The sequence below is a fragment of the Galeopterus variegatus genome, unplaced genomic scaffold (genome assembly GCF_000696425.1).
Source record: "Galeopterus variegatus unplaced genomic scaffold, G_variegatus-3.0.2 Scaffold1099, whole genome shotgun sequence".
NCBI lineage: Eukaryota > Metazoa > Chordata > Mammalia > Dermoptera > Cynocephalidae > Galeopterus > Galeopterus variegatus.
The window spans coordinates 131,235-153,236 of record NW_007727210.1 but is presented as its reverse complement, the minus strand read 5'-3'; the positions used below and the strand labels follow the sequence as shown (position 1 = coordinate 153,236).

Genomic DNA, 22,002 nt, shown 5'->3' with positions numbered 1-22,002 from the left:
TTGGAATCATACAGTAGGTAGCCTTTTCAAATTGGCTCTTTCACTTAGTAACGTGAATTTAAGTTCTTTTCATGTCTTTTCATGGCTTGATAGCTCATTCCTTTTTAACACCAATTAATATTCCATTGTCTGGATGNAGGGAGCTTTAAAAATCTACTTAACGTCCATTTTGACCCTCAGAAATTCTGAGTTAACTGGTACTGAGTGAAGACCAGGCATTAGTTTTTCTTGGCTTTTTGTTGTAGTTGTCATTGTCTGTTTTTAAGTTCTCGGGGTGTTTTGCTTACAATTTCAAGTATATGTTAAGTTTCAAATGAAGTCCCATTTCAAATTTATGTAATGTCTGAGAAAGATTTGATAAATGACAAGGTAACTTGTCATATAAAATATGACTTTTTATTTTCACATCATTTGTTTTTTCATATAATAGACTATATTTCAGAGCAGTTTTAGGTTCACAGGAATATTCAGTGGAAGGAAGGTCCAGTCATTTCGCATATACTCCCTTCTGCTGGTCACCCACAGCTTTCCCCATTGTCAGCAGTCTCCACCAGAGTGATGCATTTGTTACTGTATATAAACCTACACTGACACATCATTATTATCCAAAAGTCTACGTGAGGGTTCACTCTTGGTGTTGTACGTTCTATGGGTTTGGACAAATGTGTAATGACTTGTATCCACCATTATGCCATCATAAAGAACGGTTTCACTGCCCTAAAAATCCTCAGAGCTCCTCCTGCGCATCCTTCCCTCCCCCAGCCCCTGGCAACCACTGATCCTCTCACAGTCTCTATAGTTTTGCCTTTTCCAGAATGTCATATAGTTGGAATCATACAGTAGGTAGCCTTTTCAAATTGGCTCTTTCACTTAGTAACGTGAATTTAAGTTCTTTTCATGACCACTGATCCTCTCACAGTCTCTATAGTTTTGCCTTTTCCAGAATGTCATATAGTTGGAATAATACAGTAGGTAGCCTTTTCAAATTGGCTCTTTCACTTAGTAACGTGAATTTAAGTTCTTTTCATGGCTTGATAGCTCATTCCTTTTTAACACCAATTAATATTCCATTGTCTGGATGCACTACGGTGTATTTAATCTATTCACCTGCTGAAGGGCATATTGGTTGCTTCTAAGTTTTGGTAATTATGAGTAAAGCTGATACAAACATCTGTGTGAGGTTTTTGTGGACGTAAGTTTTTAATTCATCTGGATAAACACTGAGGAGTGTGAATGCTAGATCAAATGGTAAGAGTATGTTTAGTTTTATAAGAAACCACAGAACTGTCTTCAAAGTGCATGTATGGTTTTGCATTCCCACCAGCAATGTATGATAGTTCCTGTTGCTCCACGTCCTTGCCAACATTTGGAGTTGTCAGTGTTCTGGATTTTGGCCATTCTAATAGGAATGTAGGGGCATCTCATTGTTGTTTTAATTTGCATTTCCCATATGATAACATATGATGTGGAGCATCTTTTCATATGCTTACTTGCCACCTGTATGTCTTCCTTGGCGAGGTGTTTGTTAAGGTCTTTTGCCAATTTTTAATCAGGTTGTTTATTTCTTTGTTGTTGACTTTTAAGAGTTCTATGTATATTTTGGATACCACCCTTTATCAGAAATGTTTTTGCAAACATTTTCTCCCAGTCTTTGTCTTATCTTCTTGTTCTCTTGATGGTGTCTTTTGCAGAACACAAGGCTTTTCTCCTGTGCTATCTTCTAAAAATTTTATGTTTTTGCACTTTACATGTGGGTCTATGATACAATTTGAGTTAATTTTTGTGAAGTGTGTAAGGTCTGTGTCTAGATTCGTTTTTTTTTTTTTTTTGCATGTGCATGTATAGTTGTTCCAGTACCATTTTTTTTAAAAGTCCCTCCTTTCTCCACTCAGTTGCCTTTGTTCCTTTGTCAAAGACCAGCTGACCATATGTATGTGGGTCTATTGATGGACTCTATTCCGTTCCATTGATCTCTTTGTTCTTTTGCCAATACCACACTGTCTTCTTACATCTATTTTCATGTGGCTAAAACAGAGTATGACAAATCTGACACTTTTTTCCAAAATATACTTAATATGATTTTAATAATTTTGAGGATTAATTAAAAGAACATTTTCTAGTGTTCTAATAAATCAGTCTTGTTGATTGTAAATATTTATAGGGTCGTATTTGACGTTAACAAAAATTCCCTATTCAACATGGATATTTTCACTACCTTTTAAGCCTTTCGGAAATTATTTTGCCTGAAGATAATCCAGCTCTTTGGGGATCACAGATACATTGTTTCAATGGCATTTTATTTTAACCAATGAAGCGTTATCATTAGGTTAATTAACAGATAACTCGCACATGTGCCTATTACTTTCCAGGGTGACAAAGTGACCAAGAACCTCCGTTTGTCACCGTAGTGCTGCATTGTTTCTGAACACATGTGGGGCAGAATGCCTTCACAGCATAGACACAAACTGCTTTTTAGGTCCAAATGAGCCATATTTATGTGTGAAGGCTATGAATAATTGGGTTAAGCAATTACATGTACCCAAATATTTAGCTCTACATTTGGTCTCTAGAAAGTTTATGCAAGTAATCTAAGTCTGCCAAAGAAATGGATTGACATCATGGAACTCCAACATAGATTGTCCACTTTGTGAGAATTATAAGGGAAAGACACAACATAGCTTTTAAGTTTCTGGTTGGGGGTAGAGGAAGAAAGAAGCAAAAAGTTACAAAAATATGGAAACAGAAAAAATGCACAAAACATTAAATGAATGGCCTGATTGTAATCACAGCAGGAGCAAATACCTGACACAATGTAGGTACCAGGAGTGATCAGTCTAGGATCAAAGTTTACAGAGGAGGTGGCTGGGACCAGACCTTGGTCTGAGGAAGTAATGGTGATCACCAGAACCACTTTTTGAAAAGTAACTAGACATCAGCAGGAGCAAATACCTGACACAATGTAGGTACCAGGAGTGATCAGTCTAGGATCAAAGTTACAGAGGAGGTGGCTGGGACCAGACCTTGGTCTGAGGAAGTAATGGTGATCACCAGAACCACTTTTTGAAAAGTAACTAGACACTGTGTTGTACTGAACATTCATCTAAGCCACATTATTCAATTATAATCACAACCTTCTGAAAAAGGTATTGTTTTTGAAAAGTAACTAGACATTGTGTTGTACTGAACATTCATCTAAGCCACATTATTCAATTATAATCACAACCTTCTGAAAAAGGTATTGTTTTCCTTATCTTACTGGTTTCATAAAAATCAAAAACCTGTGATATCCAAATTCTGCAATTTGCAACCAAACAGATTTGGTTGGTCATCATAACACCCTCTAGGTGAGTGTTGGAAGTCTCCTGCTGCTGTGGGGAAGGCAGTGTTGACTCTTTTGATTAGATACAGGTGCTCTGGGCATCATGAAAACTCAGTGACTGTGTCACGTTCCCCAGGTCTCCTGGGGATGGACCACACCATGGTGGAGCATGAGTTCAAGGCTCTGTCCATTCCACCAGCCTCTGAGTAGAGGTAGCTTAAGGTTTCAGGGTAAGAGGCAGCAAATGTAAGGAGAGATGACTTGAGAGGCCTCACCGCTCTGAGAAGTGCCCAGGAAGAGGCAAAAAGAACTTCAGAAGGGGGCAGAAGCCAGGCTCAGGGTCTGAGAAAGCTCTCAACTACCCACAGGTGGAAGGGAATTGGGAGTAGAAATCTGGCCATTCTTCTCTAGTCCTCAATTCCTCTTTCCCTCATATTTATTCCCTCATCAATCCCTGTCAACCCCGCCCCTGAAGCACATCTGTCCACGTGGCTTCGCGTACACGTCACATCCCCTGACCACCTGTACTCCTCAAATGGCCCCCAGCTCATCTCTCCAATCTTGTCTCCAAACAGCAGCCACACTGACTTTTTAAGCATATAAATCTAAACAGGATACTCCTCTGCTGAAAACCTCCCCAGAGTTCTCATGGTAATTAGAATTAAATTCCTAAAGCCTCTCTTCACTTCAAACTCATTTCTCCAAAAGAGAAGAAAAAAAAAAAAAAGTCATACTATCGGGAGGAAGACATGGAGCCTGATCCAGATCCTGGGTGATTATGTATGTGGGGTCTTCAAATTTTATGGAAAAATTCGTATTATCTTACAGTTCCATTCTCCACAAACTTTTGGAAGTACGCTTGTATATACATATTTAGATGTACATTCCATATTAGTAATGGCTAGTTCCAAGCTAATCCTATACCCCTACTGTCTTGTAGTCTTGGTTCCAATAGCTTTACACAAATTAATGCACTTAACTCTTATGAGGTATGTAATTTTATTATCACTGTTATAGAAATGAGAGTCTAAAGATGGAATGGGTTGAGTAATTTGGTGAGACTCACAGATACAAGTAGCAAACTCAGGATCTGGTTCAAGGAAACCTGAAAAAGAGAGCTCCTGTTCCTAATGTCCAGGCTGTACTGCCTCTAGGAATTTATTAGCTCTTGTGATTTTTAAGTTTTGTGTTTAATACTGAGAACACAAACAGGAAAAAAGGTGCTACTTTAACCTACCATGAATTTACTCTGATAAGTATTAAGTAGGTAATAGAACCACCTTTCATTTGATGGTGTTTAGTAGACCAAATGGCTTCAAGGAGAATGTGTATTTATGTCAAAAATTTCCTGAAAAATATCAGAATTGAGGGGCCTCTTGCAGTTCAAAGGCAAATGTTACATCAATTAAGAGAACTATTTTGTGCTTATGTAAAACGTTGTGTTGCAACATAGAAAGTGGTTTAATTTATACATACACTTGAATTTTTCTATTTTAAAATACATATCTAGATGTACAATTGCTTTAAAGTTATAATTAAAAAATAAATGGCAAAATTACTTTCTAACATAAAGAAGTTATAGTCTGTTCAATTCAATGGTTATTAAAACAGCAACAAGCCAATTTGAATTTTAAAACCTACTTTAATACTGATTACTATTTGTTCAGTAACACAAGGAAATAAATATAACATTTATAATAAAATAGAAAATTTCCTTTAACATTTTCTAATTATCATCCCAAACTTTCAGGTGAGCATTTCTTTTTTCCCAATTGTTTATTGGACTTTATAAAAGGGAGATTTGGACATTTCGTTAAAATGCTTGGGCTGGAAACCAATTTAATTTTTGTTTGGGGGAGGGTGTTTTCTTCACTTGGTTTAAATTAAAGAAATGGGGCAGAGCAAGCATAAAATTTTACCTCTTAGTCAGATAATTTGATGACTATTAAATTCTGAGATACATATTTCCCCACGGCCAATCCTTTGTATGCTATGTTGGTATGAAACAATTTTATGTTTCTTTAACGGGTGCAATAATATGTAGATCAGTACACTGAATCTCAAGAGGTAAGAAACACTAGCTTTGATAAATAGCAAATGTAAATCATAAATAAAATTAGTTCATTTCACTGTCAGGTTTATTGAAAGAAGGGCTGTAACAAGTGAGAGTTCCAGTTTGCTTTCTTTCTGCAGTCGTACACATCTCTAGGGCAGACGTTTCAGGCTCATTTCTTGTCCTTTTAATTATTCACTGAGACTGGATTTGGATCATTGAAGATATGATTCATGCTAGTGACATAATAAAACAAGTGAGGGCTATCGGTATTGATGCATCAGGTTTATTAGTTTGACAAAATGATGAATGAAAATGTGTCATGTACTGTGTATTCAGGAGGAAGCAAAACTATTAAGCTAACCTCCTAATGAAAAACTAAGTTGACGTTGTAATCCCAATATGTGGGGTGGGTACTGTTTTTTAACTTTCAGTTAAAACTGTTAGTCAGTGAAGCAAGTTAGTCATTAATAATTTATTTATGTGGACCTCCTATGTGCCAGGCATCATGAGTACTTTACTGATTAAGAGTAATGTGAATAAGAAAGAGAAAGCAAGCTGAAGTCATACTAGATCATTATGTGATCTATAAATAGACCAATAATAGAAACACTAAAGTTATATATAAATAACTTCTATACATATCTATTATCTATATTTGTATATACATAAATGTATATACATGCATGTATATTTATACAGGTTTTGCATATATACACTTATAATCCTATATATGCTATATATAGATATATACATGCATATATGTAATTTATGCACATACATATTTATATATGTGTATGCATAAATGTGTGTTTATATGTAAAATATGTAGTATATATAAAATGTTTGGGAATGTATATTTAGCCTCTTACCTTGTGATGGTTAATTGTAGGTGTTAACTTGATTAGATTAAGGAATATCTAGAAACCTGGTAAAGTGTTATCTTTGTGTCTATGAGGGTGTTTCCAGAGGAGATGAGCATGTGAGCCTGAGTGGCGAAGGTGGGAAAGATCTGCACTCAGTATTGGCAGAAACCATCCAGTCTGCTGGGATTCCAGAGGGAACACAAATGGAGGAATCTCTCTATCTGCTGGAGCTGCAACACACTCTTCTCTCCTATCTGTGGACACCAGAACTCAAGACTCTTCAGTCTTTGGGTTCTGGGATTTACACCAGCAGCACCTCCTGGCTCTCAAGTCTCTGGCCTCGGACTGAGAATTATACCATCTTCTTCCCTGGTTCGGAGGCTTGGACTGAGCCACGCTACTAGTATCCAGTTTGCAGATGGCCTATCATGGGACTTCTCAGCCTTCTTAATCCCATGAGTCAATTTCTTCAATAAATCCCCTCTCGTGTATCTATATACGTATCCTTTAAGTTCTGTCTCCCTGGAGAACACGGACTAATACATACCTCCTTACATAATGGCCTACAAAGTCTTGCCTTTATCAATTACTTCTATTCAATTACTTCTGTTTTTAGAGTATGTGCTATGCTATTTGTTTAGAACCTTGACAAAGATCATTTTAACTCAAATCAAATCACTATGCTGCTGTGCTATGAAATCAATTAAATATCTGGCATTATGGAGTTTTCACTACATGTCAGGCACTGTTTTAAGCATTGTACATACATTAAACCTTCAGTCCTTATAACAATCCTACAAAGTACTATTATCATCCTCGTCATACAAACAGGAGCTGAGACCTAGAAACATGAATCACCTTCGCAAGTTTGAGCATTTGCCAAGTATTTTCTACTAGGTATATTTTTTCCACTGGTTTCATTTCATTCCAAAAGGTTAAACATGACTTAATGCAGTTTTTTATGTTTTATTCAGAGTTGTCTACAGAAGGGTTCCCCTTGGGCCCCTGGTGCATGTAAGAAAGTAACGTTTGCACATAAATGCTTAACAAATAGTAACTACAGGTTTAGTTTTAGTTGGGTCTCTTATGTCCCGTAAGTATTGGAATATCCTAAAGAATTTAGATTGTGCATGGAGTTTTGAGGAATTCATGTATTAAATACATGCAGGACTTTAAAAGCCATTCTGGGGCCGGCCCGGTGGCGCACTGGATAAGTGCGCCGCTTGGGAAGTGCAGCGGCGCTCCTGCCCGAGGGTACGGATCCCACATACAGACCGGTTCCCGCTCACTGGCTGAGTGAGGCGCGGGAGCAACACCGAGGGTTGCAATCCCGTTGCTGGTTCCCGGTCCGGTACGGGGGCAACACTGAGGGTTGCAAAAGACAAAAATAAATAAATAAATAAATAAAATTAAAAAAAAATAAAAGCCATTCTGTATTGTATGCGCATTTATGTTGACTTCTAATCTAGTATTTATTCTGCCAGATGTTATGTTGAGCAATCAAGTTCTTTTTGTTTTATTAAATATAACTATATTGGCATCTTTATCTTTTGTATTAGTCTGTTTCCGTTGCTTATAACAAAATACTTGGAACTGGGTGATAGATAAAGAAAATGGAATTTATTGCTTACAGCTTCTGAGCCTGGAATGTCCAAAGTCCATCAGGTGCTGGCAGCAGTGACCCAGGGGTCTCATATTGCAAGATGGTATAAGCAGAGGGAGCAGAGAGAGAGAAAAAGACTCTTCTCTTGTTTTAAAGCCCTCAGAACCATGTGCCTGATCACCATTTTTAATCCATTCACTATGGCATGGTCTTACAATCCAATCAACACTTCAATGCCCCATCTTTCAATTACCATAATAGGATTTCCCACCCTCTTAACAGTCATAGTGGAGGCTAAGTTTCTAATAGGTAACATTTGGGGGACACAATTCAAGCTTCATTGAGTTTTGGGGGATGTAATTCAATCTACTACATCTTTCATATAGCAATTCTAAACCTGTACACAGGTACAGATAGGAAAATTTACACACATTTCTATCTGTATATGAGTTCTTGAAACCAGTATCTCTACAGAAAGATCTGGTGCTGTTGCTTTCTTTGAAATGTTACAATCATGTACTATCCAAAAATAATATTTTCCCACATCCATCATTCATACTGACATTTAAAAATATAACCTGATGCTATGTATAATATTATGCATTAAGCTCTAAGAATTTAGAAAAAAAAAATCCTAGAAGGAAGTTTTCAAGATGTGTGTTTTTACATTAGCACTTTCTCAAGCATCTTCATGATATTACATGGAATCATTTATGTTTGGAATCTTAGAATAATTAACACATATAAAATAGAATTTTCTTGCTCTATTCTAATATCATAATGCTAAAAAAACAAGAAAAACAGAATGCATTTTCAAGACATATTTTTTACAGTTTACGAGGGTACTTCAGAAAGTTTGTGAAAAAATGGAATTGAAAGATAATACAAATCTTTCAAATATCTTTTCGAAGTGCCTCGTAATACATACATATTTAACTTTTAAAAACATTTGAGTTAATTTGAAAATTTTCTAAATTGTTTGTTTGAACCCTATGAAATTTCCATTTTGTTAAGTCCAGAAGAATTCAATGTTAACAATATCATAGTTCATCCTCTGTCAGGAGCTAATTCCTTTAAGTTCCATGCAACTGTTTTCACCTTGGTTAAACACACACGCACACACACACATACACACAGACCACTTTCCCATTTTTTATAGACAGGTATTCATCATTTATTTACTAATATTGATAAAAACACTTTGAAATTCTAGTAAAAGTGTTTTTTGACTAGAAAAGAGAAAAGGAAACAAAAATATTATGACTCTGGAACTTATGTAGAAATGTTCAACACACTTTAAACTGTTTTTAATATGCCACAAAACATTTCCTTTAAAATTTTCTTATTAAAAAAGGATATAAATATTCTAAGAGATTATTGTTTTCAATAAAACATTTGAATCTTCTATTGATTTTTCGTTGAGTAATTTTTAGTAAAATACGTACACCGGTATGCTATCTACACCTTGGTTTGCCTTTTTCCTCAATAATAATCAAAATTCACGTGAGCGCCTAAAACTTGTACAAGCCACATATGCTGTGTGCCTGAAAGTTAATGATTTTGGTGAGAGAATTTGGCTGCATTAATGTTTTGGGAGAGTTGTCATACAGGAGATGAGGATTTGAATGATCCTTTTTTATTTCAATCTTTCCACCTCCCCCAAATTGTCAGAGACTTACTTCTTCCTTTGAGACAGAAGAAAGAGAAGTCGAGGAAAGAGGGAGGGGTTCGTATGGGCAGAAGAGACCAGCTGGTCGGTGGTCTGAATGTTGGGAGCAACACTTACTTCATGCTCCGTCTTCCCCATTATTCCTCTTACCAGTCCCCCAGCACCTGTACTTAGTGCAGGGCCTCCTGGTCTCCTCTGCGGACAAGAACTATGTAAGGACCATTTCTTTTTTAAAAACCTTTTGAGGAACCATTTGTTTATTAGCTTTAGTAAGAACTGAGCCAACCCATTGTGAGTTTACTTCAGAAGATCAGCAAAGTCCATCACTCAGAACATCAGCATCAATGTGCGATCTCTCTGTCTTTCGTTTTTAATATATGCGTATATGTGTGTGTGTGTATTTCCTCCCTGAACTTTAAATGCGACGTCTCTGTTTTGTGGACTGGAACAAATGGCAACTCACAAATATAAACACTTCTTATCACAAATTTGTGGAATTTATAATCATTATATTTAGATGTTAGATTATTGTAGATTTAGTTACTGATGTTGGTTCCAGTATTGATATTGGACAATACCAACAATATTGACATTGTTTTTAAAACAGGCATTTATTTAATGTATATCTAAACATCTAATTCTACTTATTTTCTCAATGACATTTAAAATTGAGCCTGACAAAAACAATATTGATAAATGAAGTGACAAATTGAATTTAGTTCCAAAGGTTGTTTGTTCCCTTTACTGCAGGACTTCAGCAAGGCTTTTTATTGTGTTTTCCAAATCTCCTTCCTCATCTTTTCTCTTTGTCCCTCCAGACCTCAGAGAAAGTTTGAGATGGTGATGACTTTCTGATCTATGATCTTGATATTTTATATTTGCTTCAGTCATATATAAAATTTTATATTTTTGACACTTTGAGGAAAAATATCAAGGAGATGTCTCCTTATCAACAACCTTTCTAAGGACATGTCTGAGATGAGTCACTTTTTGGATATTCAGTGAAACCTGCTTTAGAAACTCCCCTTCTATTATGACAGCTTCTTGTTATGGCTATATTTATTAAAACTAGATTAATTTTTTAGAAGAAAAATGTAGTTTTTAGTTTGATTTTGAAGATCACAAATATAATATGGTAGTTGACAATCAGTAAAGTATATATCAATATGAAATAACCTTAATTTTTTAAGGCATAAATTAAATATGATCTCTGGGATTTAAGGCCACTATGTAACTCATATTTCTGTAGGAAGGAAAATATACTGGAAGAACATAGACATCTGAAATGATTTCTGAATCAGCAATTTTAAAAGGTTCTAAAGTGTATAGGAGTTCAGTTAGGACTCCCTGATTTCATGAGAATGAGGAGAAATCTGGTGATGCTGGGACCCTGAGAATATGACAGAGTTAAGAAGGTCTAGATTCAATCAGGCATCTTAGGGAAGAAGGGATTAGGAACTTTAAAATCTTCAGACTTCTTTGATTCCTCTAAAAGCTATTACTCTCACATAAGCCCATAAATTACTTCCTAGAAGTATACTTTAAAACTCTCTTAATTCACTATCTACTCTTATGAATAACTCATATAGTAATTATTTGGCAAAGCTCTGAGGTTATAACAAAAATCCCAAAACAACTTTTTTCCTTAAGAATTCCATGTTCTGGATTCAGGTGTTTCACTGGAGACCATTGTTCAAGTTGGATATGAAATGCCTTTAAATAGTCTCAGTATCCTGGTATTTTCCAAAGACTTTATAGTCATTATTTACCCAAGCCAAAGTGGTCTTGTTATTCAGGTTTCTAATGTACCAGAACTAAAACTAACTTCTCCCTCCAGCACCCATTAACAGATGGTTAATGGTGCGCTGACAGCTCTGCTTTAGTTGTGAGTATGAAGGGCAGTTATGAGGCTGATTACATCATTCTACTCCAATGGCATCTAATCATAATTTTACAAACCTAATTAAATGTGCTTGATCTAAACCTGGTAATAAGGAGCACTTACTCATATTGACTACGATGGGATAAAAAAATCTGTGCTTAAAAAAAAAAAAAGACAAATGCCTCCTAGATGTAGGGCCGATTACGGCATCACAGAAGATTTATGATAAATGTCATACATGAGAAGGGGTGCCGAAGGGTTTTGTTTATGGCGGCAACATTGTCATTGTCTGCATATCTTAAACAAAACAGCAGTGAGCCTACTTATTTTGCCGTGGGCTGAATGAGTCTACAATAAATCAAAATCACCCATGAAAAAATTAAAACCCAGTATTTCTCAAATAAAATGCAAAGTATTTTGCATGTTGCTGAAACATTCACAAGTCAAAGAAAATGTGTCTGTGCACAGAAACTGTGTATTGTCTATGCTTTCAACTGATCTGATTTGAGAAGTATAATTTAGGAATTTTGGGTAAAAAATGTGTCAACCATGTCAATAGTCAGTGGTATTAACCATGTAAAATACTTTGGAATGGTCTACGGCAAATTTTCTCTTGCATTTGTTGATATGGAAGAAAATGATTCCATAATAATTGTTTTCTTTAAGGTGATAAAAGGGAGTTTATATTTCCTTAAAAATAAGAAAGGGATGTAAAACAAATTGACAGATTGAACTCTTTCTATCAAGCCGTCAAAGCCCTCATGTTTTTGAAAACATATTTAATTTTACTAATCTTAACCTGGCAATTTATTCACTTATAATTGTCAAAAATATTGACTTATAAAATTTATGTTAGCAATTTTTTTTTGGTAAGTTTTTCAGCTGGACCAAATTTTTAAAACTTTTTAAAAGTGTTGTTATTATATATTTGATATTTGTATGTTACTATGTTTGGAGTCGTCACAATTGATTTAATTCTGAAAATTATATCTGATGTCACTTATGTTAGTCATTTGTATAACAAATATAATTTTCTTGCATTGTTTCTAGTGGCCAGAGAAAGTTACAAGTCAGAGAAATATAATGTGGACACGCAGATGGATTTCTAGCCTGGTTTGAGCGAGACTGGGCTTCTTAGCTCATCAGTGAAATGCAAATAATAAAAAAATACAACAAGCAAACGGAAAGGACATTCTTGGCGGGGAGGGGAGAGAGAGAGGAGGGAGGGAGGTGTCGGTGATGGGCCATAATAATCATATACAGTGTATATTGACAAAATAAAAATTTAACGAAAAAAATAATAATAATAATATCGGTGATGGGCCATAATAATCATATACAGTGTATATTGACAAAATAAAAATTTAACGAAAAAAATAATAATAATAATACTCACCTTTCCTTTCTCAGTATTGTTTTGAAAATCAAATTAAAGTAAAATAACATACAATTACATATACAATGTGAAAAGAGCCCCTTTTTAGTAAAATACTAAACAAATACAAGTCAGTGGAAGCGGTGGTCGTCTGTAGAAGCCGCCTGTGTAGTTTCCGGCCTTTAGGTAATTCAGGGGCACTGGCAGGTACAGGGAAAAAACCCGAGTGAATTCCAGTCTAAGATATTTATTTTAGAAAGAGCGAAGTGTTTTATTTAAAAATGTCAGCACAGTGGCACCGGGGCTGCTTTATGCTGCCTTGACCGTAACTCGACTTGGTACTTGTCAGTCTTAGGGGAGACGCACGTGTTCGTTCCAGCTGGCTTCTGAAAGGCAGGGCAAGCCCTGGGCAGAAATGAGAACCAGGCAAGAAATTCTGCCCAAGGCCCTGCTTCCCTTTCTCTCCAGTGCCCTCAGCTCCCTCTCCGCTTTCATTGTTCCGTGTTCTACTCATAGTTTTGCTCTAGTTAACTTTGACTTCATGTATTCTACCATCCCATATGCTTCTCAAAACCTATTATGTCTAATGTCATGATATAAAAGTAACCCTATAGAGCAGAATACTCAATTCTGTATGAGGCACTTGTCATAGCTTCTTAATGTGGGCTAATGTTCCCACCTAGACCCTATATTTTTGCTCTTTTTCCTTTTTCCTCTCTCAGTGTAGATGTTGTGGGAAGAAATACAAAATTAGGAATATAACAGAATCATTCTAGTTTCCCTAAATAATTTCTTGTTAAACTGTTATGCATTGATTTATATAACCTTTTATATTTATGTGCTGTATTTATATATTAAACATTTATATATACACATGTAAATTGTATATGTATATATGCATGCATGTGTGTGTACATATGTGTGAGAACAAGGCAGCACTTAGTTTAGCTGCTTCCAGTTTTTCTTGAAAATAAAAAGTCCTTTCAACTTTTGCTTTTTTGCAGCCTAATTGAGAAATATTCTTTTGTGGTCATCCACTGCTCCTAAATCTCTTTGATCCCTTGGTTAGCCTTTTTCTGTCCATCACTAATGTACAGAACACCTGGAACCTAAAAAAATGAGGGAAAAGCATCTGTAGTTTCATCAACCAGAAACAACCACATCAACCTTTTTAGTATGCATTTCAGCTTGATTTCCTTCCTGCCCTTTTCTTGAGGTCTGAAGCCCACTTTCCGGGGCATCTTCAGACTCCTCCTCGTACATCCCCTCTGTGGGCTGTGCTTTATCATTTGCATACAGCAAATTTGCACACAGCAGAACTGCAGTCCTGTGGATCCATAGAGGAAATTTTCCCTAAACTGTTCTTTCAGGGAAAGTTCTTCACTGTGAAGCGTTTGTGGTTCTCCTTAGTCCAGTCAAGAAATGTCAATGTAGTACTCATACATTCCTTAAGAACGAGTACATATATGTACATTGGGGTGGTGAGAGGAATGGTATTCCAGCCAGAGGGAACAACATGTGTGTCAAAGCAGGGACGCCCACTTGAGTGTAACTGGTAGAGAAGATTTGTTGGGGGCAGTGGCCTTAGATGTGTCTTGGCAGGCAGGCAAGAAGCTGGATCCTAAGGTGCCTTTGTTTACTGTGACCTCAAACCAGGAACCTTAAACCCTAAGGCATTCACGTTATTTCCAAGGTGTCTGTGAGCAAGGAAAATTTTAAAGAGATCAATTTCTAATTATTTTTTTATAAAATAAATGCTATTGTGTATATTTAAAGTATACAGCATGATGTTATGGGATACATGTAGATAGTAAAACCATGAAGCAGATTAACATATCCATCATCTCACATAGTTACCCATTTTTTGTGTTTTTGTGGCAAGAACAGCTAAAATCAACTACTCATTTAACATGAACCCCATAAACAGTACAATTTTATTAATAACAGTACAACTTGATTCCTAGACTTATTATACAGACTTTGGAATTAAAGCAACGTGGTACTGGTACAAGAAAGGACAAGTAGACCAGTGGTAGGGAATAGAGAGTCCAAGAAACATTTGCTTGATTTTTTGACAAAGGTGACATTTCAGCACAGTGAGAAAACAGATATTTTTTATCCATATGGGAAAAATGAATCTTGACCACTACTATATAGCACATAAAAAATCAATGCAAGATGATTAAGGAACTAAATGTGAAAGGTGAAACATAAAGCTTTTATAAAAACACAGTTTTATATATTTTACATTCCACCTGTATCATCATGGATTAGGTAAAGACTTTATAAAGACACAAAAGCCCTAATAACAAAGGAAAACAATTGATATATCAGGCTACATTAAATTTTAGTTCTTCAGTTTCTCAAAACACATAATTAAGAAACTAATAAAGGCAAACCAAGAAAAGGTAAAGATATTTGAAGGACATATATCAAACAAATATTGTTTAAAGAATTCTGGTAAGAAAAATGCAGAAAGTCTAATAGATAACCCTACAACTCCCATTCTAGAATTTGTAAATTTATAAAATAAAAGACAAAGGACACCAGGTGTTGATAAGAATGTTAAGGAACTGGAACTCTAATACGTTGCTGGTGAATGTGTAAATTGACATATTCATTTTGGAAAAATGTTTGGTAGCATCTACTAACACTGAAAGTACCTTGGGAACTAACATTCCCACTCCTGGAAATACACCTATGGATATGCATAAGTATATTCATCAAATGACATGCTTAGAGCTGCACTCTCTGTAAAATCCAATAACGGAAGACAACCCCAACACCATCAATAACAAATGAATAGAGTGTTGTTTATTTATATAATGAGTAATATATAGAAATAAAAATGAATACTACAGCTACGTGCCTCCACACAGATTTATTTCACAAGCACAATGAAAGGAGTGGATACCGTGGCACTTCTATGAAGTTCAAAGGCCAGTCATATTAATCTACAGTGTTAGAAGTCAAGTTTATATCATCAAAAATTAGTTTACATTCTTTCTCCCTTGGAAGAATTTTGTATTCAGGGGAGGTGCAGTGAGACAGAGTGACAGACCGGCATGGGTGTGAGGTAGTTTCCGGCGCTACTCATGTTCTTGATGTGGTGGCTAGCAGAATTTTATAAAGTAGCAGAGTTTTTTCATGTTTTAAACTTCATTGATACTATTGTAATCATACCAAAAAGGCCTATTGTTTTTCAATTTATCTGCATATAGTACTTGTAAATTACTGAAAGAAGACTAAATGGGATTTTTGTAACATTTTGGTTATGCCTGAGTCAATTATAATGAACTTGTATAGAATTTAAATATAAAACGTATTTATTTCTATGCTTAAAAAAACCCCCTTTTTTCCCCTAGCTAATTCTTCTAGGTGCAATAAATTAGTCAATCTGGTCAATTTTGTTAATAATTGATTGTGATTTATTTTAGCTAATGAAGCTTCATATTTAGAGAATTGGTTCTGGCTCCTAGTTTTGTAAAAGTCACTTAAATTTTTTTCAAATCTCACACATACCCAAAACTTTGCATATATTTTCAGCGCATTTGTAAATTTCCTGAAGTCCATTCTGGCAATGTAGTACTTCTGCTAGTACCACCGCTAGTGGTAGCACTAGTACTTCTACTACTAGTGCTACTTCTACTGCTAGTATTAGTAGCACTGCTGCTGTTGCCACGGCTACTACTGCTATTTCTGCTGCTATCACAATTGTTACACTGCTCTTTATGATGTAACTACTATATTCTAGGCCTTTTCCCAAGGACACACGTAGATTACCTCTTTTAAGACTTACTAAACGTTTTCCTGAACAGTATTACTGCAGTGTGCCTATGCATTTCTGTGTTCTTATTAATATGCAGATATATTATACATGTGTGTTTCCTAGGAAGGAAGTAATGAGAGCATCTACTTTTCTGAAAATTAGTGTTCAAGTTAGGTTTCAATTACATATTTACTATTCCAAGTTTCTCAGAGGATATTGAGACAAATTCTATGTAAGATTTTTATATGCATGTGCTCATTACCCTGATGAAGATTTTCATCTACTCCAAATGAGCCATATACCTTTGTATAAGTGATTTGTCCCTTTTACATCTCCGTCTGACTGCAAGATTTTCAGCACATTTGTAATGAAGCAATTGGATGCATTTTACAGATGGGGTTGTACCCATGTCTATTTGGGTAGTAGAGAAGCCATAAAATGATAAGTAATAGCATCTGTTTTGCACAGCACTATCAGTTTCATACAGCAAGCCATTACCGTTAGAAGCAAGCATGGTCTGATCCCTCAGAAAAAAAATGATGATGTTGAGTATGTTTCTCTTTTAGCGGTACCTTGTCCTAGCATTGAAGCTCAGCTCTCAGAACATATTATCTGGAGACTGGTTTCGGGATCACTGAATGAGTATGGAGCTCAAGTACTGCTGAGCTGCAGCCCCGGTTACTATTTAGAGGGCCAAAGGCTTGCACAGTGCCAAGCAAATGGAACATGGACCATCGGAGAAGAGAGACCAGGTTGTAAAGGTGAGTGACAAGTGAAATTGTCACGCATTCTAAATTACTACATTGTGCAGGCATTCTAAATTACTAACATCAGTGTCATCCACCTTTAATGGTCCTATAATCTGTCAGAGTCCTACAAATTAAAAATATAACCAAATAGTATGGTTTTTCATTATAATGATGAATATGTACAACGATACTTCAAAAAGTTTATGGAAAGATTTGTATTGTCTTTTAATTCTATTTTGCCACAAACTTTTTGAAGTACCTTTGTATTTTTATGTGACATACTTAAAATGTGTAACTGCTGGATTACATGGTTGTTTTTTTTTTTTCCTTTTCAATGATTGTATTTTATAAACTTTAAATAAGAATACTCAAATGTTTTAAATTAGCTCAAAAACAAATACAGGCCTATGTTGAAAAAGATAACTCTTATTCCTTACACTGCCTATTCAAAAATTCTAATTAGGATCTAGGGAAATTGTGTTGAAGATATTGTGTTCTCAAATAATGACTGTCTTGAACAGGGACATTATTATTCTCTTAGGTACAAGATAAGCAGTTCAGGCTTTGAGTGAGTTTCATAATAAATATGAATAAATAGAAAATAAAACAATACTAGTATTGTTCAGAGCACTGTTTGATTCAGACATATTTAATATACAATCTTTAGTTGATTGTTCACAGGAAATTATCATGCATGGAAACAAGTAGTTAGACCAGTGTGAAATTTATAAAATACGCAGCTCAGTAAGAATAAACCAGAATAAAAAATGAAAAAGATAAAAGAATAAATTCTTAGCTGTTTTTGATAATAATGTTAATTCAACTGCAATAGAACAAATTTCACTTAAACACATGCTACAAGCTCTTTACCATGTACACAAAGATAAATTAGGAACAGTAGTTGACTCCAAGGAGCTCAAAGTCGTCATAGTCACGGTGAACATTGACCCTGATTCCTTTAGGGAGCTCTGACTGAAGCTTGTTTTCCAGGGTAATCGTTAATGGTTCCTTGTCCCTCTGACCAGTATCCTGGTTTGTATTATCAATGACCTGGTCGCTGAGTTTGTAGTGAATTTGCTCTCTTCCACTTTCGTCACTTAGTAAATGCCCTCCCTTCCCACATTCATTCCAATCATCCACACACATCTATCCACACTTACGAATCGACTTATAATTTGGAGACTCTGGCTTTAGTACCAGCAAGGAGAGTTAAGGAAAAAGAATTAGTAGCGTTTACTTTTTGCCTATTTCAACTCTTCCAGACAAAATCCTCTTTGTCAGTTTCGAACCAGAACTAGGATCTTAAAAACAGGTACCCGTTACCTTCTGGGGGTGGGGTGTTCACACAGGGTTTCTACAATGCAGCCAGCCCAGTATGGCTTTTTCTTGCCTCCCTGATTTCCCAGAGTTGCCCAGCTACTGGTGTTCAGGGCAGAGTAATGCTAGGTGGGTATTTTCTGTGCTACACATTTTATGCTAATGGCTTCCATTGCCATTCCAGAATTTACACTTACAATGGAGAGCCTTCTATTTAAAGGAGTGTTTACAAAAAGGAGGCTGTCCAGATCCTTGAACCAAGCTCATTATCAACAGGTGCCACCCTAGTTTGGGGGAAGAAGCACAGTCAGGGCTCTGCTTTCCTTGAATAGTATTTCTGCCTCTATCCTTCTGTAATTCTAGAAAGTCTGTTTTGGGACAAATTTAATACATTGTATTCTGCTTGTTCTGATAATGAGTTTGTTCCAGAGACAACACCCACACATCCATTTATCTGCATGTATCTAGTCATCTTGGGACATACACTTATTACGTAAATTGCAGCTGTTCTCTGACTCACATTGCTGGGCACGTGCTGTTCTACCCCATTCTGTTATTTGTCTCTTTCAAGTGACATCATAGATATGTGGCATTTTCCAGAATCAGTAGATTCTAAATGAAATCACTGTTTACTTTTTGTTTTGGCATGTTTATTAATGTTTGTAGTGCAAATTGTCACAATTTGGCCAGAGTAGCCTCTCATTCAGGGCTGCTTCATTTTGTCCCTCTGACGTCTTTGAAATGGTCCTTGTTTTATACTCATTCTGAGTTTTTCTTACTCAAACATAGAACCAGCTGTTCTTCAGGGAGCCCTAGGAAAGGAGCCCTCTCCTTTTAGTGGAAAATGACAAAATCCATGCCAGGGGAAGGGACTGCATTGTGTCGTGCATATCGTCAGTGGCACAGGAAAAGTTGACAAGGGGCTTATCATTCCTCTTGAGACCCAGCTGAAGTTTTCTGTTTATTTTCTTTTCCCTGAAAGGCTTAATATTGACGTTGTAATTTATTTCTATCTCTGCTGATTTTTTTTTTAATTTTACACTAACAAAAGAGCTTGTCAAAGATTTTTTTCCCTCTTTTTGGAAACATAAATGTCACGTTAAATGTCGTAATCTTTAATGTGTTCAAATTATGGACCTGTATAAAATCTTAGAAGCCTTTGTTACCACCCCCTGCCCTTTTTCACTCTGTGGACTAAATGTTTTGGAAATGACTTCAGAATGCTGGAGTCCAGAAACCACCTTCATGTATGTTGTTCGATAAACCCTCAATAGAAATTATATATCCCAGTCTCTTTCAAAACAACCATTCTCAGGATTTTTATTTTATTTTATTTTATCTCACGAACTTCATATTCTTAAAAATAATTGAAGATCTGTATTAGTTTTCAATTGCTTCATTACCAGTGACTACAAACTTAGCATCCTAGTGCTACACAGATTTGCTATATCACTGTTTCTGGGCTTGGATATTTGGCACATTTTGGCTGGGTCCTCTGATGAGGGTCTCACAGGACTGATTTCATGGTGTTACCTGGTCTGCTTTGTCCTCATCTGGAAACCCAGCTAGATCACAGTCAGCTTCCCACTCCCTGCTCAGGGACAGAATTCATGTCCTTGTAGCTGATGACTAAAGTCTTCACCTGGTTGCTGAGGAAGCACCCTCAGCTCCTTGTTGTGTGTCCACCACCCCTGCCAGGCCCTCTCTTTATCCAGAGCTTTCTAACTTCAGGAAAGACTCAGTCCCTTTTAAGGGCTCACTTCACCAGGTCAGAACCACCCAGATCTTCTCTTTTTTGATGAACTCAAAATCAGCTGATTTATAACCTACTCACAGTTCTGCCCACACTCAAGAGAAAGGGGTTTTGCAAAATATCTACACCAGGGAGTAGGAAACTTAGAAGCAATCATAGAATTCTGTCTACCACCATCCCCAAAGTCCTTTTTATATTTATTTTATGATTATAAGTTAAAACTAATAGTTACTTAAAAATATTTGTTAATTTACTTAAATTAAAACAGAAAAAATTAAATGTGTATTAATTTATTTACTATGTCAATTACACGCTAACATAAATAACATTTTTATAAACAACAAGGATTTATTAAAATTAGCAAGAAGAGTGTCTTTGTATTAAGATTTTACAAATCTCCTTCCTTAAAGTCTGGCTTAATAGAGGATGACTGAATTTGCATATCAGTTTCTGCACTTATGTTGTTTTGGTGGAGATATATTTTTTAAAAAGTGGGCAGTTGATACTATGGTAGTTGGAAAGAGAGATGCTTGTAGATCCCTAAAAGGATATCAGGGACTTCCAGGAGTTCTTGGATCATATTTTGAGAAGAACTGTTTCAGAAGAACAGCACAGAATACAAGTTTTAGGGCACCTGCTAACTAAGAGACACACAATTAATAGACAAAGCAATGAAAGCACCTACACAAACAAATGCAGATGGTCCCCGACTTACAGTGGTGTGACTTACAAGTTTTTGCCTTTATGATGTTTGTATCAGGTTATGAATGCATTTTCTTTTTCTTTTTTTTTTTTTTTGTCTTTTTTCGTGTCTGGCAACGGATCGCAACCCTCAGTCTCGCGCCCGCACCTTGCTCAGCCAGTGAGCGGGAACCGGTCTGTATGTGGGATCCGAACCCTCGGCGGGAGCGCCACTGCACTCCCAAGCGGCGCACTGTAGCAGTGCGCCACTGGGCTGGCCCATGAATGCATTTTCAACTTACATTATTTTTGACTTATGACAGCTGTGTCAGGACAGAACCCCATTGTAAGTTAAGGAACATTGGTCAAATCGTTTAAATTTTTATCTAAAATTTTCCTTTAACATTTATTTTCATGGTATTAGTATCATTATTTTCATATTTTTCACAACCAGGTCTAGTTCAATATTTAATATATTATTCTTTAGAACAAATGTTTAGTAGCTCAGTATGATAATTCTCTACTTTCTCAAAAGTCAGTTAATAACGTCAGAAAAAATATGGCCAATATAATGTTGAGAATTACTAAAGACTTAAAACTTTATTTCCCCAAAATAAAATTAAAAATTATTATTAGAACCTTAAGATGTATACATTATTTTCTGGGATCTACAAGGAAAAAAAATGAATAAATGTATGAGTTCATTTTTGCTATAACATGTTTTCATTACATTTTAAACTTACATTTATCTCCCATGTTTCTTACTTTGCCAACACATACACAGAAAACACAATGTGAATTCTGTTGATAGTATAATTTAATATTAAATAAGTGTGTGATAAACCCCAGGAAGTTGAAATGCCATTTAACTTCTGAATTAAAAATAATTAAAATGACACATTTCTGTAAGGCCAATTTCCCACATGGCAGAAGCGTCTTCACAGAAGCACAAAGTCACTTTCTACG

General features: G+C 35.9%; 1 protein-coding gene across 1 annotated transcript in view; it reads left to right on the top strand.

Annotated features, from left to right (window-relative positions):
- Positions 1 to 22,002, top strand: part of CSMD1 (CUB and Sushi multiple domains 1) — a gene marked incomplete at its 5' end in the record, with an annotated part of 372,382 nt that overhangs the window by 262,017 nt on the left and 88,363 nt on the right. The window contains one exon of the mRNA XM_008574770.1: positions 17,103 to 17,297. Coding sequence (XP_008572992.1) covers positions 17,103 to 17,297 — 195 coding nt within the window. The remainder of the gene's footprint in view (positions 1 to 17,102; positions 17,298 to 22,002) is intronic.